This window comes from Dicentrarchus labrax, unplaced genomic scaffold (assembly GCF_905237075.1).
Source record: "Dicentrarchus labrax unplaced genomic scaffold, dlabrax2021, whole genome shotgun sequence".
In the NCBI taxonomy this organism is placed as follows: Eukaryota; Metazoa; Chordata; class Actinopteri; family Moronidae; genus Dicentrarchus; species Dicentrarchus labrax.
The window spans coordinates 12966521-12984678 of record NW_026136715.1 but is presented as its reverse complement, the minus strand read 5'-3'; the positions used below and the strand labels follow the sequence as shown (position 1 = coordinate 12984678).

The window sequence follows — 18158 nt, the reverse complement described above, 5'->3', positions numbered from 1 at the left end:
GTGGTACTCTCTCTGTGTTGGAGGTTGGTTGTGAGCATGCGCAGTGGGTAAACGTTGGGACTCCATTCCAGTGAGGGTTCCCTGAGCCTCGCATCCTGAACAGCTGTCTACAGTGACAACTTCACCTGCTTTACAAACAAAAACAACTTGACCATGAGCGGAGATCATGGACATGGAGACTCTCAGGTACCTCTTGGTCAATAATTAATGTCTTTGCTCAGTTTTGTATGAATTGCTTTGGCAATAAACGACATAAAACTGACGAGTATTAATCGTCAATATGAAATAACGGTGAAGAAACGATAGCAAGCGATAAACATAATAAGTTCCGCTGTTTGTCTTCGTCGTCAGAGTCCAAACTTTGAGATTATGTGTGCGGGTTTGCATTTTACTGTAGTAAAATACATGTATTACTGAGGTATATTCGTGTGCCAGATGAAACTTGGAATAACCGAGCTACCGGCATTTTCAAAATTGAAATATTAAAAACATTTTTTTCCACAATTTCCAGGTCAATTCCGGATCTAAAGGAAGCGGTAGGTCCTCTGATGGGGATTTTTTTATTCATACTGACTGATTTCTAAACGGAATCGTGATCTGTCTACTGTTAGTTTTTTAAAGGACAGAAATGGCGTCCCAGAGACTAAGTCCCTTCTCCTCCACTCTCTTGCGGCTATTGTTCAAAAAGAGGGTCTGAAATGCACACTTGCGACCCTCGGTTTTTTAATCTGCTGGGGTATTCCTACAGGGCCTGGCATCGTGTTTATTTTGCATGTTCCAGTTTGACAATATGTGCGTGCAATTGCAACGAATTTTGGAGCCGAAAGTGGCAGAATTGGGGCTGAGGACTTAGTCTCTGCGCCATTTTCTTTTTCTGTATGTAACAGCCAGGGCTGCCGATCAGAGAGCTAACTGTCTGCCGTGATATGGAGGCGAGAGCTGGGAGCTTATCGCCTCTCCCTGCCCGTATCTCACCTCCAGCTGCGCTCTGCCTCCATCTCTGTGCTAGTACAGACATTTATCTGCACTGCCAACAGGGAATACTCACACACGAGTTTAAAACTTTGAGTCACAGAAAAAGAAAGTTGCACTACATTATTAAAAGCATATGCCTTGAGCAGTCATTTTTTACACATTATAGTCCCCGCACTACAGTTTCTTGCAAAAGTTAAGAGCACTTTTTTTTTTTTTTTTTTTTTTTTTTCTTGCAGGCTTAATTTGCTGCATGATGTGATGGAAAGCATTGAGGCATGAGGGGGACTGATTTGGTTTATAACTGGGATGTGTGTTACTGTTTCATACAGCAGATAATACCCGTTATTAAACTGCCTGCCATGACAACAGGGCGCCACGAGGTGATGATCAAGCCAAGCCAGGTCTACCTCAGGAGGGATTTCACCCAGCAGGAAACATTTTAATATGAAGACTCATGTAAAAATAATTATTACAGCTTAATCATTTGACTAAGCTGCACCGAGAGTATGAAAACAAATGTTCCTCTCAAGTGCAATCTACTGATATTATTTTGTATCTTTAAAAAGTACACCAAAAGTTAGATTAAAGCCCGCTGACAAAAGCTATTATGTTTAATATTAGAGGCAATTATTGTTGTGAGGGTATAGTTGGAATATTACAGTGATCTTGTGGCAAATACAGCGTATAGCAGGGTTATTATCAGCTATCACGATCAAGTCCCTTTTCTTTTGTGGGGGAAGCACTTCATGCATTTCAGGTATGTCCTGTAGGATGAAGCTGGTGGTTGAACCTCGGAGGGGATTGTGGGTCAGCCACAGCAAATGTGTGTTGGGCAGTGAGCGCTTATAGAAACAAAACGTATTGACTTTCAACAGCAGAATGGAATATAGAACAAAACTGCGTGTTTTTTGTATGTCAGCTTGTGTTAATACAGTGGTTACAACCAGATATTTTTAGAAACAAAAGATTCACAGATAGACATGTTGAGATGTTTTTTTGTTCTTTTAATGCTGCTGAACAAGTTGATCTCTCTGTTGCATCACAGACTCCCACAAACATAAAGACAAGCACAAAGACAAGGAACACAGACACAAAGACCACAAGAAAGACAAGGAGCGAGAGAAATTCAAGCACAGCAACAGGTACGATATCTCCAGCTTCCTCTCATTTTTTGGGTGAAATAACCAGGCAGAACTTGAGTTTATGTTTTTATATATGAACTGACCTATGCAGGTTTCTGTAGTATTTGTGTATTAAAGTTGCCTACACCACCTGAAGTTATATTTCAGTATTTCCTTTATCTCCTAACATACTTCTCCTCACGATGCTTTATTTTACACGTGTTGCTTTCATTTAAAAAAATAAATAAATGTTTTGAACTAGTGGTTTCAGCTGTCATAACTGAATCTTTTAACATAGAGGATAATGACAAATTCCATGCACTTGGATACAGATTCTGCCAGTCTGCAAGCTTTTCAACAAGGACATGAAAGAATCACCCTGCTGCTTTAATTGAAACTAATAGAAGCCTGCCATATTAGATCAGAAAGCATACATCACAAGGACTCCATGGAATCCACTTTTATGAATGACATCTGCAGAGCATTAGTAATCTGAACCATTGTGGAGTAGTCGTCATGTTTTCTTTTTGTCGGGTTGAAATACTTGTGGGCTGCTGGATGTTAGTAGAGTCACGACTTTGGCCGTTCTTATTGGCAGCTGTCCACAACACTGTCACTAATGGTTACATTTATATTGCTGGTGGTTTGGTGCTTTTGTCGATGGCATCTTTTGTGTCTGTGCATCTGGACCACGACTGACCTCTTGCAATTGATCTCTGACCTCTGTGGCTTCTGTGTTCCAGCGATCATAAGGACCACTCTGAGAAGAAACACAGAGACAAAGAGAAGCTGAAGCACAGCGACGGCAGCTCAGACAGGCACAGGGAAAAACACAAAGAGAAAGACAAGGACAAAGAGAAGAGGAGAGAAGAGAAGGTTTGTTAATGGGTAGTCAGTCTGCCTTTTATGAAAGGCTGTAGAGGCCTTTAGTGTAAGTATTATGTTGTGTTTTCTGTATTACAGTATTATTAGTTTGTGACATTAACTTAAAAGCTTTGTTTTGTCATGATCACTACATAATTGTTTTATTATGGACTCTGACTACGAGTTAGTATTTAAAGGTGTGAAAGTGGATGAAGTACGTTTTATTTATAAAAAGACATGCTAATATGTTTTTCCCTGTTTCTCACAGATCAAATCATCCCACGTAGACAAGCCTAAAAAGGAGAAAGAAAATGGATATGTAAGGTAAACAGCATCACTTTGTTGTGTCTCACGTAAAACAAAAGTAATTATAAAGCAGTCCTAACCGTAAGTCATTTAGCAGATAATTTACTTCCAGCTTAGCTATTGCTTTCTTATGTTTAATGTGATATTTTACTTTACTAATATGCAGTTCATTGTCTTCAATGTATGACTTAGAGATACAAGTCCTGCTGCCATAAAGAGCGAGCCTGAAGAAGACAACGGCTTCTACCCCTCTCCCCAACACAACAGGACCTCCAAACGAGAGTATGATGATGAAGAGTGGGTATCATACAAATTCAACCAGATCTTTACATCTTTATGCTTCCCGTTCTGTCACTGTCAGTTCTGTGATCAGAGATACAGTCATTGTCAATATATCTGTCTACAGATTTGAATACAAACCCAAAAAAGTCAAGACAGAACATGACAAAAAGGCCAAGAAGAGGAAACATGAGTACGAAGAGGATGAGGAGGATGAGGTTCATTACTTCTTAATACTATTTTGATGAACACATTCTCATATCCCCCAGGCTGGAGTGTCTGCCGTTTGTGGCTCCAGTGTTGTTTTTTTATTCTGTTCTCATCACTCGTTTCAGGACATCAAGCCCAAAAAGAAGACAAAAGACAAAAAGGGAACAGAGGGAAAGAAATCCAAAAAAGAAGAAGAGGAGAAGTGGAAATGGTGAGATAATTTTTGGGTTCTTTTCCTCAGGAAATTACACATACAAGGACAGTTAGCTAATATAAACAGCTAGATACCATATTTGTCTTTTATCTCACGGGTTGTACTTTGTTGTTGTTTGTGGTGATTAGGTGGGAGGAGGAAAGATACACTGATGGCTCCAAATGGCGCTTCCTTGAGCATAAGGGTCCAGTGTTTGCCCCTCCGTACGAACCCTTGCCTGACAAAGTCAGATTTTACTATGATGGTGAGTCCGTCTGTAAGAAATAAGTTGCAATGTTTATTAATAATAATAATTTATTAATAAGAATTAGAATAAGAATTTAATAATTCATTGCTTTTTTCTGTATTTGCAGGTAAACCTATGAAACTAAGTGCCCCTGCTGAGGAGGTAGCTACATTTTTTGCCAAGATGTTGGATCACGAGTACACCACTAAGGACATCTTCAGGAAGAACTTTTATAAGGACTGGAGGAAGGTGAGGAGATAATAGATGTTCAAGTGTCTTAAGTTGAGCGTGCGAGTCTACAGAGGGTGTGAAGTTCAAGTATTTAGGTTGGACGTGCTTTCGATCGTCTCTGTTATTTTAGGAAATGACATCAGAGGAGAAGTCAAAGATCACCGACCTGAACAAGTGCAACTTCAGTGACATGAACGAGTACTTCAAGGCCCAATCAGAAGCTAGGAAACAGATGTCAAAAGAGGAGAAACTGGTAGGCCTGCACTCATGCACACTCTCCCAACTCTGAAAACAACATGAAATCTCTCACTGTATTTTCATATTTTCATACACAGAAAATCAAAGAGGAGAATGAGAGACTCCTCCAGGAATACGGTTTCTGCATCATGGACAACCACAAGGAGAGGATCGGAAACTTCCGCATCGAGCCACCGGGCCTCTTCCGAGGACGAGGTGATCATCCAAAGATGGGCATGCTGAAACGCCGCATCAGACCTGAAGACATCATTATTAATTGTAGCAAGTGGGTAATCTGACCACCACTGTGAATGTTTCCAATTTAGTTTAGTTTTTATGCTAAAGGACCAGTGTGTAAGATTCAGTGGCATAGGTTTGGGGAAGTTTGGTATCATCTGAATACATCTAAGCCTTCCAAGGATGTAGGGGAAACTACGGTGGCCATGAAACACGAAAAGCCCTGTCTAGAGCTAGTGTTTGCTTTGTCCATTCTGGGCTACTGTGCACGAATCCAGGGAAGTACCAGAAGTAAACATGTCACCATTACTGCAGTGGTGTCTCCCTATAGTATGCATGGATTGGAATCCGGGTTACTTTTACACCAATGTCCAGGAAATGGTGAAGTACCTGTGCAGTTATTTTTCTTCAAGAGTGCCTCTGTCTCAGACCATACACTTTACATTGACGCCATGGGCGTGCCGAGGACCAAGATGATTGCCTGCCTGTTGCTTAATTAATGAATCTTTAATACCTATTGCTGCAGGTTTTTTTCTCTGTTTCTGGCTATTGTTGTTACAAATGTCTAACTAATATGTAAAGTTTGGATAATGTTAACATCGCCATCCATATATGATGCCTTTATCAGTAACTGGAGGCCACTGCCTACTGTGGTCAATCCAACTGCAGTCACTACGACTTGCCAGCGCTGTAAGCTGGTGGATGGTGGAACACACAAACCGATAACTGGATTTGTGTATAGAAACATACGTATGAATATTATATTCCATTTCTGACAATAGATCCTCCTAAAGGTTACACACTTTAATATTATGTCTAGTTCTGAGTTTTTACCACAAGGTGGCCCTGTCAGACCTTTAAAGGTGAGGTTACAGTAAGTGAAAGTACATAGTAGGACGAGAGCTTTAATTCTAAGGGTAAGGGTGTGATTTGATAACAAAATCTATTTAGTGGATGCTTATGGAAACTTGTGCATCTGCCAAGGGACACATACAGATATATACCTCAAATTCATTGTCCTGTTCTTACCCCCCTCTCTCCCTCTCTTCAACCTTTTTTTATTTTTTTCCCATTTATCTTCCCTGCCATCTGCTAACTGCCATGTTTTGCTGGATTTATTTATAGAGAGTGGGAATAATTTTCTTTTATCTGTCATTCCATGCCTCAGGGGCAGTGTGTGTTGTGAGAGTGTTTACAGAAAGGCCAATTTGTAGCATTCAGTTGCCATTACAGAGTGATTAACAAAAGAATGTACGTGCTGCTAGTAGTATGTACACTGTGGCAGATGTATCGCTGACATGCACTTGAACACATACCAGGCACTGTGTCAAAGTTAGTCTTCCTGTCAGAGTACGCTGTGTGTGCAAACAATAACACGGCCCAGGGAGGACACGTCGACCCCCACATACTGGTCATAATGGGATTTGTTTTACATTGTGACATTTCTCATTCTATTGTCTGATAGGTGTAGTGTTTTCAATATAAAGTTAATCTTAGACTGGTCCATTAAAATGTAAAAAAACAATATAATATAATATAATATAACAAATATATTTTATATTGTAGATGTAGATTCATTTCAGGTCTGTAATAAGTGCTGTTTATTGTACCTTAATCGACACAGGTAGAAACACAGTCTCGGTGGAGTTAGCCAACACTGCACCCAGAGAAATACTCCAACCAGTAGGGAATAATAAGTGCTGTTTATTGTACCTCAATCAACAGATAGGTAGAAACACAGTCTCAGTGGAGACACTGCACCCGGAGAAATACTCTCACCAGTGGGAAATCTTTTCCCAAATATACATAGGGGAAAAGCTGTCAACACATTTGACACCTATTCATAGTAAACCGGACTCTTTTTCTGTAGGGACTCCAAGCACCCTAAACCTCCCCCGGGGACAAAATGGAAGGAGGTTCGCCATGACAACAAGGTGACCTGGCTGGCATCTTGGACAGAGAACATCCAGGGCTCCATTAAGTACATCATGTTGAACCCTAGCTCCAGGATCAAGGTACCTGCGCTCTCACACTTTGAACTTCAAGCTGGAACTTAATCCTGACCTGTTTCTGAGTTTAAATATTTCACCAGTTGTCTCTTGATGAAAAAAAAAATCTGTTTCCCTATTAATTAAAAAAGTTTGTGTGTGTGTGTGTATGTGCAGGGGGAGAAGGACTGGCAGAAATATGAGACTGCTCGACGGTTGAAGAAGTGTGTGGATCGCATCCGTGCCCAGTACAGAGACGACTGGAAGTCAAAAGAGATGAGGATCAGACAGAGAGCCGTGGCTCTGTATTTCATAGACAAGGTGGGGAGAAAATACAGTTGTAAATTGTAATCGGAAAATATAGATTACTTACAAACACCAGCATATCTTTTTATTTGATTTTGACAAAAACAAACGCAGAGGATGAAATCCACCATCAGAATAAGGTTCCCCTCAAAATGTACTGTTTTAATTTCCCTACAGACTCCCTTTAATCATTTCCATTGACCACAAGGGTTCCCTTCACCCCCCCTGGAGAAATACTGGTGGTAAACAAAGTTAAGAGAATAAATCCTGACAAAAAATGTTACACTTGATCACGATGCATGGTGTTTCCCCTGTAGCTTGCACTGAGGGCGGGTAACGAAAAGGAGGAAGGTGAGACAGCCGACACGGTGGGCTGCTGCTCGCTGCGGGTGGAGCACATCAAACTGTACCCCAAGCTGGACGACCAGGAGTACGTGGTGGAGTTTGACTTCTTGGGAAAGGACTCCATCCGCTACTACAACAAAATCCCTGTGGAGAAGAGGGTAAGAAAGGGACATTGAGGAGAGGAACGTGGGAATGGAGGGAGGGATGAGTTGGGAGTCACATTAAAGCACAAAACCGGGATTTTATGGGGTTTTATGAGGGCGGTATTGGGTGTATATTTGACAGGTATGTGAGTGTAGTGTTAATGAGAAAAGGAGTTGCAGTGCTGAGGAGGATGTTTGCACAGACAGGTGATCAGGCACTAAAAGCCTTCCGTCAGCTCTGCCTCAGAGGGTGGTCTGTTTCCTGCTATAACCGGAGTGTACAGACGCACAAACACAGACATACGCTAGACATGTTCTGTTTTCAGTTACAAATTTCTCAACATGCCTGGGCACCGTCTATTTGGCTACACTTAATCTCGGCATCTCCACTTACACACAGAAGAACATACAAAAGACACATTAACCTGTAATAAACTTAACATCGTGAACAGAAATAATATAGCACCCCCAACTGGCTGAAATGTGATTGTGCAGCCTTAAACATTGTGGGTCTGAAGTGTTAAATTTAAGTGATCTCATCCTAAAAAAATCTTTTCTGATTTTCTATCAGGTCTTTAAAAACCTGCAGCTGTTCCTGGAGAACAAGCAGCCTGAAGATGATCTCTTTGACAGACTGAACGTAAGAAACACACACATGAATGTCTGCCTCCAAGGCTTCATTCTAAGTGAATGTTTACATTCTTGGTTGTTATACTTGTGTCACTCTGTTTCCTCTTCCTCTCCCAACTGTACCTTCTTATTTTACTCCGTGTCTCCTGCAGACTTCTATTCTGAATAAGCACTTACAGGAGCTGATGGATGGCCTGACAGCCAAGGTCTTCCGTACCTACAATGCCTCCATCACCCTGCAGCAGCAGCTCAAGGAACTTTCCTGCTGTGAGTAACTGTGGCTTTAGCCAGTCACATGCATTTTACTTGAATGACTTTCTGAGCACAGTTCACACTCTTCACCACCCTTTAATCTCTGGGAGATGTACACAGACATGAAAAAAATTGTTTTTGCCCTTTTTCTGACCTAAAAATGGTGATAGGATTTGACACAATTTGGGTTTTTACAGAACTGTATTTTATTAAAATGTTGTTCTCTTTAATGTCTATGGAAGTCTATAAGATTAATTAACAGTCTTTAAAAAGTCTAATAGCAAAAAGTATTGTTTTTTGGACCAGTACACTTTGACCTCAACAGATGATTCTGCCGAATGTTCTCACAGGAACTTTCAGTAATGTATGACAGCCCCATGTAACAATCATATTGTTTATCAGCATACTGTAAAATCAAATTCAACACACCACCAAATAAAATACTGAAATCCATTCAATGAGTTAAGACCTGTAAGCAATTCTGAAGCGTAACATTTTATCAATAATCAGTCTCTTCAGTTATATGGTATATATAATAGGTAGGTACGGTGGTTTATTCATTGTTAAGATGCTGCAAGGATGTTTCTGGAGTTTATATCCATCTATTCTGACAAGGACTGATAATAAAGCAAAACTTCCATGTAAATAAAACTGCCCTGTAGCTTCTCTCCCACAGGAGAATAGCTCAAAAGGCTTTGTAATAAAATATTCAACATGAAACATAAACTGGTGTGCTATAAAACATACCTGACAGGGACAAATAATACATTTACTAGGAGGGAGGCTTTAAACTGGAACCCTATGGACACAGTGTACACAGATCAACGTTGGAGGCCTCCTCAGTCAGTGAATAACTACATTTTGACCAGTTTTGTGTAATTACCTGTAATTCACTGTATATGCCTAAGACTGGATTTGCCATCAATTACATAACCACTGCAAAATGTGGATCAGTGATTTTAAATTGCAGTCCTTTTAAACTTCTCCTATGTTGTCATTGTTGGTTCTCCAGCTGATGACAGCATCCCGGCTAAAGTCCTGTCATACAACCGAGCCAATCGGGCAGTGGCCATCCTCTGTAACCACCAAAGAGCTCCACCCAAAACCTTTGAGAAGTCCATGCAAAACCTTCAGACCAAGGTAAACCCCCATGTTCTGTTGGCCCTCCAAAATGATGTCTTGGTATGATCTTGGTTGTCTTGGATAAAGTTTAGATTTTTTTTGCCATTGCCAAAGATAAAGACATTCACTCTCTACGCGATGCAGATTGTCTGCCTCACTTAGCGTATGTTTGTTGTGATTGCAGATTGACGAGAAACAAAATCAGCTGTCAGCAGCCAGGAAGCAGCTGAAGGCTGCCAAGGCTGATCACAAGGCTTCCCATGATGACAAGAGCAAAAAGTAAGAATGCCTGAGCCCTGCTAACCAGTGCGACAGGTTGTCACAGTTATAACCACTGCTTACTTCCTTAAAGAACCAGTGTGTAAGATTTAGTGGCATCCTCCTGTGTGTGTCTCTGTCTCTTTGCCTCTCTACATCTCTATCTTTGTCTTCTGTATCTCTTTCTTTCTGTATCTATCTTTGTTCATCCCTCTATATTTCTCTCTCAGGGCTGTGGAGGTGAAGCGTAAAGCTGTCCAGAGGATAGAGGAGCAGCTGATGAAGCTCCAGGTGCAGGCCACAGACAGAGAGGAGAACAAGCAGATTGCTCTGGGCACCTCCAAGCTCAACTACCTGGATCCACGCATCTCTGTTGCATGGTATTTATGTGACACAGCAGAAGATGTTTACCTCTGTTTATCAGCTACTAGCATATCTGATTGCAAGGGTCACTGCAGAAAAAAAAAAAAAAAAAAAAAAAAAGACATTAAATGAGTAAACCGCCTACTGTTTAATAGGCCGGCTTTCTCTGGGTGGGTGGGTGCGCGGGGTGCATATCTACCTTGGTGACAGAAAGGCAGGAAATGCTCTTGCATTGTAGGAAAAGGAGCAGCACAAGCAAAAAAGCTAACGGCTGCAGAAGGAAAATAAGAGGAAGAAAAGCGTGTGAGCATGAGGAACAATGGGGTTTGTTTCTGAAAGCCAGGGAGCGTCCCTAAACAGGACTCCTTCCTCCATGTGGGAAGTCAATGAGGAGCTATCTGTGACTGAATGGAGGGCCAGGCCACAGAGAAGGGGAACCGTGGTCTGCCCTCCCTAACCCATGCCCCACAGCTATTTATGGAGAGCCTCCTCCTGAAGCACAATGGATACAGGAATGCTCCATGTTTTGCCTGATTGTAAGGCGTAAGGGATGGGGTCCCCTCTTGTAGGGTGGTGCATGGGAACCTGGTCTACACTGTAGTTGTGAGAGTATGTGTGACAGAGATGAAAACATTGAGTTGAATCGGGTTGATTGCTAGAGAGTGCAGTAGGTTCAAACTGTACAGAGATTCACTAAAACGATCCAATTTTCTGTTTAGTTAGCTATTAGCAAGCTGCAAGCATGCTATGCACTGTCATCATAATGTACTATTTGGGGAGTTACTGTAAAATAACTTAAAAACTTTAAAAAAATTAACAGGAAGTTAGTTTAACAAGAAAATAATAACAAAAACAATAAATATTAAATATATATTTTTAAATAGAATATTGCTGGGGTTTACATATATATTTATATTTATTTATATTCATATTATTCATTGGCAATCCAGCCTGAGCTGTTTTATCATTACCATTAGAATTCTTCACATTATTTATTGTGGAGCATTAGTCTCTATTAACACCGCAATCAACAGTCAAGTACAGCTAGTGTGAATTTTAGCAGTTTACTGTAAACGTCTTTGATTATTTTTCCAGTGGACTCATTACAGACTCAAAAACAGTATTAGTATAAGGTAAATTTGAACTATTATTACACTGGATTTATGGGATGGTGGTTATAAATAAATTTTTCAGTTTAAAATCTATTAAATAAAACATAAAGTATAAGTAGCCATAAAAGTCACTTGTAGTCACTGCTTCCCCCAAATGGTTTGTGTGACAATGGTTCAGAACGCCCACCTTTAATTAAAATGTACGCGGTTGAGCCAAGCTCTCCAACGAGCCCCTTTGTCATTGCAGACATTTTGATTTAACCTTGCTGGGCAGCTGGACTCACATGATCAAATCTGGCGCAGTCAGGTTAACTTTTATTTGCAGTCGTAGGAAAAGCAGAGGATGGTCAACAATGACTGTCCCAGTAAGCCATGACGGTGTTTCCTCTTTACAGCAGACACTTTGATGTATCATAACAAGAAAAACACAGGCCTAATTAATAACATTAATAACAAGTGCGTTTATTTAGGTGGGCTACTTCCAGATCCCTGGTATTATCCATGCTGGCTCACTACCACGCTTCATTTTTGGTTCACCTGTGAACTTTTCCTGTCAAAATGTCTGCCGTGAGGGAATCAAAGTGTTAACATTACTGTTAAAACTTTACATATACTGTTTATCTGGGCTGTCTATAAAGATGCTGGATTATACAAGAAACTAGATAGTACTAGATTGTAGACTCTTTTCCTAGTTCAGTGTAGACAAACCCCCCCAAAACAAGCAAGAAATGGTCACTAATCAAGTCCCAACAATGTTAATGCAATGCACAGCAGCCGAATAGTTTTAGATTTTCTGGTGACAACTGACTCTCTGTCTAGTCTCCCTTGTGGAATTTCTTATACAGCAAATAGTGAACAGTGGTGCAGCCAGTGACGTGGATGCTAGGTCTTTTTTTCTTTTTTTTTTTGCTGTTAACTGGTCTATTTTGTCTCCCCTCCAGGTGCAAGAAATGGGCCGTTCCCATTGAGAAGATCTACAACAAAACCCAGCGAGAGAAGTTCGCCTGGGCAATTGACATGGCTGAAAAGGACTATGAGTTTTAAACGCACTTAATGTTTTACCTTTTCTACCCATGCCTTTGATTGTAAAGATGGTCTGTAGTTGATGTCAAATGATTCCACTGTGTGGTTACTGCAGGGCTGTGAATGAGGAAGTCTCTCATTTGGAGCTGTGACCACAGTTTAATAAATTGTGCTGTATATATGGATCTGTTGTGAATATAGGAAAGTAACTCCTGAACCATTTCACCAAGCTGCCAAAGGGCACCCTCTCTTTAAAAAAATAAAATAAAATAATCACAGTAGTGTGTATGTAGCTGCAGCTATCTGCCCATGCTCAAAACAACTATGAACACATTAGTATTATCTTTTATCAGATACGACTGTACTGAAATTTGTAAGCCATCAGACTTATGGAGAAATTCTATATTCTCATAGAATAATGAATTAATAAATGTTTGTGTGGGAGATTGTGAGGACCAATATGAGATAAAATAGAATTAATTTCAATTTGTAGGATTTTAGTGTGAAAGATTGGTACAATGAAATTAGCCTGACAGACTGATGACAGTGTGAAGAATAGAAACCCTAGCACTATGCTCATATAATTATTAGCACACTGAATGTCGTTTTGTTTTTTTTCCTTTGAGTTTGATTTTGCTTTTTTATTTCAGGGATGTACATATTTTTTTGTCATTTTTCAGTAACTGATTCAGTGTTTTATAAAAAAAACGTGTGCTGTATGCATTGTCAACAAAAAGCTCTTCATTGCTCATATGCAACTCGTGTGTGTCTGTTTCCACAGTTTTGCGATGAACAAGATGTAACATTCCTCTTGGTCACTTGAAACAGCTGAAGTACTTCATGATGTTTTGTGTCAGAGATAAAAGAGACTGTTCCTTCAGACAGAGATGGTTTCTAAGAGGGATGTGGATTTTGCCAAAAAAGATCACAGAAGTCTATCCTTGTAGTGTGCTGTTTTTTTTGTATTGCTGTGATTAAGCAGAAAGTCTCCTCCTTGCATTCATTTCCAAATGTGACTGGATATTCTAACTTTTGTCATTACTATTCCTTGCTATTTGATCATTTATCACCACTCCTGATCGGTTGAATGCTAATTGTTTTGAGCTTTGTAGTTTTCAAAATAAAACATCAACCTTGTCCATTTTGTCCTTTTTTTAAATTCAACTTTATGTGTGAAAAGGGGGATTAAAACAGCAAGCTGACTCCCTGTGTATACAAAGAGAAACAATCACATCTGTGATGTAACCAGCAGTGATCCCTCAAGTCAGGGGTCATATCCCCTGTGACATTACTTTCTCAATTTTATTTTGTATTTTCACTTATATTTGACTGGATAAAAGATAAAAAATAATGTGATTGTTTTCCCAGGGAGAAGAAAAGTACAACAACTAAATAATTATGAGACCAAAACAACAAATTTGGCTTTGATTGCTTCGGACATTGTAAAGTGCAGTAATCGTTCCGGGGGGTGGGAGGCGGGGGGGATATCTGTAATGTTACTTGACAAGTTGTGATACAAGTTATGTTGAGGAGACAGCTAATTATGAACTACAGTATTGGGCAGGGGGTCTGCTTCTTTAAGAGGCCGATAACAGGCGCTCCTGCTGGAGAGATGAGCTGCGTCAAGCTACCTGGAGAGACGCAAGTTTTACCGGAAGTAGGGTAATTCTATCCAAATAAATGCATAAACATGTTGCTGAAGTAGTTAGTGACAGAGGCAAGCTCATGTTGACATTGTAACATAAGGAGCGATAGAGCTTCGAAGATGCCAAATAATATCCTCAACAGAAATGAATCAACACATATGTGTGTACTTATAAATGACTTGTATTTAAGCACAAAAACCCAATCTAAGGAGCAGAAAACCTGAATATCTGGACATTATCTGGATTGATTTACATTAGGTCTGATGAATGGCTGTTTTACAGCTCCAGGTGCAGATGTCGTAACTCTTTGGTGGTGTTGCTTTATCTCAGTTGAAATAATACCATGATAATATAACTGATAGTAGCCTTTATTTTCATGCAAAATAAAAAGTATAATATGATAGATAATTATTCATCCAGCAAGCAAGGATGCACTTTGAGGAAATGCGTTTAAAAACTAATGCTCTGTGCAGTGGAGAGGATAAAAAAAATTGAAATATGGTGTGTGTTTCACATTTTGTCTTCTATTTTAATTAATTTATTTTTTACAATGTTGTTTTTTTTTTTTTTTTTAAATCAAATGTAATCGATAATGAAATGTAAAAAATCGGGGCTAGAAAAAAAAAACACTAAGTCATATCACAACCATACCTACAATGTCAGCTCCACATCAGTTGCGACAAGTTCGATGACACGACTTTTATTGTGAAATCCCGCAGCGGAAGCCTGGTTTTTGACTCGGGGCCGGTTGATACCGCTGGTGGTCGGCCGGGGGGAGGGAGGGGGGAAGGGCCTGCGCTGGCTGGATCTGAGAGCAGACAAACTTGCGTAGTCTTACCACGGTTCTCGCTGTCTGCCTGCCCCTCTGTATGGACGGCCGGAGGGGAGAAGAGGAAACAGGGGTTGTTGTCGTCGGGACTGCAGTGCCTTTCCACGGCCCGGCGATGATTTAATCACGGAAAAACCGGGGTGTGGGGGGAAACAAACCGGAGTAGGAGAAAGACGACGGGAGCGCGAGAGGAGAGAGAGAGGAGCAGCCGTTGGAGATGTGCGGTCGGGCCGAGATTGCGGCGGTAGGTAACAGCACAGCAACGTCCCTGCGACGTGTTGTTTTCCAGTTTGATTTTTCTCCGCACAGTAAGGCGAAAAGAGAGGGAGGAGAGAGGAGCAGAATAGCTACTGCCACCTAGGCTTTTTCTTTCTTTTTTTTTTTTTTTTTTTCAGGGGTGAAACCAGCCATGATTCTTTCCCTTTTGGCCCAGCGGATTGCTAGCTCACACCGGCCCCGTTTCCACGCTGTGAAAATAGCCAGACGTTTCTTGTTATCCCACTCCGCTGCCATTCGCCACCAGTTGTATTCCCCCCAATAATGTGATGCCTCTTGTGTCCAGAGGAAACTTTTCTTTTTTTTTTCCTCTGGGACGGACTGCAGCAGGTTAAAGGCCTGTTGGTAGTTTTTTTTTTTTTTTTTTTAAACCAGTCTAAATGAGATTAAACCTCCCCGCTGCTGCCTGGTTTAAAGCTGAGATGTTGGAGAGAAAGTTATCCGGGGTGATTAGCTTAATCAACACGTTTTTCTCCTTGTCAGGCGTTTTTTAAGGTTGCAGCTCTCATTTATTTACATCCCTGTTAATGATAAATCATAGTAACAGTTTCTGTTGGGATGTAGCAGTGTAACCAGTGCAACTCAATACTGAGAGTAACCATTACCTCTATGGAAAAAATCAATAACATCATATGTGTTATGAAAGGTTGTTTTGTGCCAACAGGCAGTGTGTCTGTTTTACATAATCATCAAATGGATTTAAAAGAACGAAGTTATATTATATAAATATATATATTTATATGCTGTTTTATTACTACATTATGTACTGCTATGTTCTGTTTTGTATAAAACATGAAATCGGTCCATATTCATGTCAAACTAAATGTGCAAACCTTACATGATCATATAAAAAGCACACAACTCGTACATTGTGCAGTGTATTTTTTATTTTAATGAAATGAATGCATCATTGACAGTGTTTTATCCCTGGTAACATTCAGGAGTTTGTGTAAAAGTTATTTTATGTTTGATTTTGGATAAATGGGATTATACAAATGGTCATATTTCAGGTTATTAAAATTTACTCGTACGACTCAAGTAAACATTTCACATATGTGTCAAAATAGTGGTATGAGTGTTTGTCAAAATAAGCTATTTGCACAAAATGTGTATTTCAACAGGGAGATGAGAGTAAGTTAAATGTATTTTGATGCTGAACAATCAGTTTTTACTCTGTTTACAGCATATCTACAGGTATATTAAACATGTACTGCATATGTACGATAAAGTTTAATTAAAAACGTGTCTCCCGACAACATCAACTCTTCACTGCCGTATAAAGTGTGTACAACACCGACACACTAGAAGTCCCCAGGGAATTGTTGTTTCATGGGTTTCCCCCCTCTTCTCCTGCTGTAGGTATCCCTGTCTAGGCCTGGACTGAGCAGATTGTTCTGAGAGGAAACGGACAACAAACAGGGGAAGTGAACATGGCTGGGACCTCGGGCTTCTTTTCCAACGGACCTGTTCCGTGGATGGACAACGACACAGAGATGAACAACCTGTACCGAGACCTGGAGCTGGGCACAGTACTGACACTGTTTTATTCTAAGAAGTCCCAGCGGCCAGAGAGACGGACATTTCAAGTCAAGCTGGAGACCAGGACTATTATCTGGACTCGGGGCACGGATAAAATAGAGGGAGAGAGTGAGTAGACACAAACACAAACATACAAACAGAGCACTGGCTGTAAATGTGAAGGTATCCATCCTAGAACTGGTTGGTTTACATGCATTCGGAAATATGAAAATGGCAAAGCGTTGAGAGGTGCTTGGGTGGCTCACAAAAGAGGTGGTAAGCGCACATGACATGATGACATGGCTGATGTCAGTCTGGATTGACAGAGCCTAAAAAAAAAAAAGTTGTAGGGCTTGCTAAAAATAAATATCCCAATATTATTGACTAAATGTGATGATATTTAAGCTGCCTATTGGTGCTTTCAGAAGATCTTTTATATGCAAGAAAATTTGGAAAAACAAGGATTGTGTATGTGGAAATGAAAGTGAAACACGAGGCATTAATTGTTCTTTCCAGACGGATAAACCAGTTATGATGCAGCCACAGAGACAGACAACATTTAAGCTATATAACAATCTTAATAAAAGGGAAAATCCCAATGGCTTCTCTCATTATCAACATTACATTGTTTATTTAAACTCTGATTAGTTTCTTGCTGTTCCTATTCGGTCACCCTAAAATGTACAGGATTTGGTTCATTCATGTGTTTGTTTGTGTTTGTCATTCAGGGACTTGAGTCCAATTATTTGTTTTGTTTTGTAGTATTGTACCACATAATGACAGAGCAGGTGTGAGTCTATTAAACGAACAAGCCCCATTGTTCAGCAGTCATCTCTGGTGACTGAAGAAACCACCATTCCTGGAATTCTTTTGTTGCATTAATAGCAATATACTGTAATTTACCAGGAAGCTGACATTCAGGTTAATCTTCAACAAAACAGCGCGTCTAACTGAGGACACACAGGCCTGCAGTGAGTCGTTAAGTCGTCTGTCTCTCGGGTAGCAGGATGCCTTGTGCACAGCTGCACTCTGCTCCGGATGCAGCAAAAAGAGCACACACACACAAAAAAAATATAGTAGGCTTAGGGTTTTTTTTTTTTTTTTAGCACATCAGTATCATCTTCTCTGCGATGAAGGGTTTCATACACACATGAGCTCATAGCTGCTATTTGATACTCCTGCAGAGGTGAAATTGGCCTAGGCCGCTCATTAATGTACAGAAATAGAATATGAGGGGTTTTTACTGGAAGTGTGCGATCATTTGGGAACAATTTGGCCCTCTGTATTTGCCCCTTTATCAATAGAAGTGAGAGAATGATGTCCATTACCTGTGGAAATGGCACTCTAAATTTGTTGCTAAATATAAAATACTGAGAAGTGTACCTTTTTTGTCCCTTGATCGAAGCGTATTTTGCATGTTTTCTCCCCCCAGATGGATATTCTGTAG

General features: G+C 40.2%; 2 protein-coding genes across 2 annotated transcripts in view; both read left to right on the top strand.

Moving 5' to 3' along the window:
• Positions 1-32: 32 nt before the first annotated feature.
• top1b (DNA topoisomerase Ib) lies at positions 33-13579 on the top strand. Its single transcript, XM_051426163.1, has 21 exons — positions 33-186; positions 512-536; positions 2021-2117; positions 2840-2972; positions 3229-3284; positions 3459-3563; positions 3673-3763; positions 3881-3966; positions 4098-4213; positions 4323-4444; positions 4557-4679; positions 4762-4949; positions 6771-6915; positions 7066-7209; positions 7512-7697; positions 8254-8322; positions 8465-8579; positions 9577-9704; positions 9871-9965; positions 10175-10324; positions 12361-13579. Exons 1-21 carry the CDS (start codon positions 154-156, stop codon positions 12461-12463), a joined length of 2310 nt encoding a protein of 769 aa, XP_051282123.1. The 5' UTR covers positions 33-153; the 3' UTR covers positions 12464-13579.
• A 1322-nt stretch (positions 13580-14901) lies between these two features.
• The window catches only part of plcg1 (phospholipase C, gamma 1), a 30539-nt gene continuing 27282 nt past the window's right edge, over positions 14902-18158 (top strand). The window contains exons 1-2 of the mRNA XM_051424931.1: positions 14902-15161; positions 16553-16840. Coding sequence (XP_051280891.1) covers positions 16624-16840 — 217 coding nt within the window. The 5' untranslated portion in view covers positions 14902-15161; positions 16553-16623. The remainder of the gene's footprint in view (positions 15162-16552; positions 16841-18158) is intronic.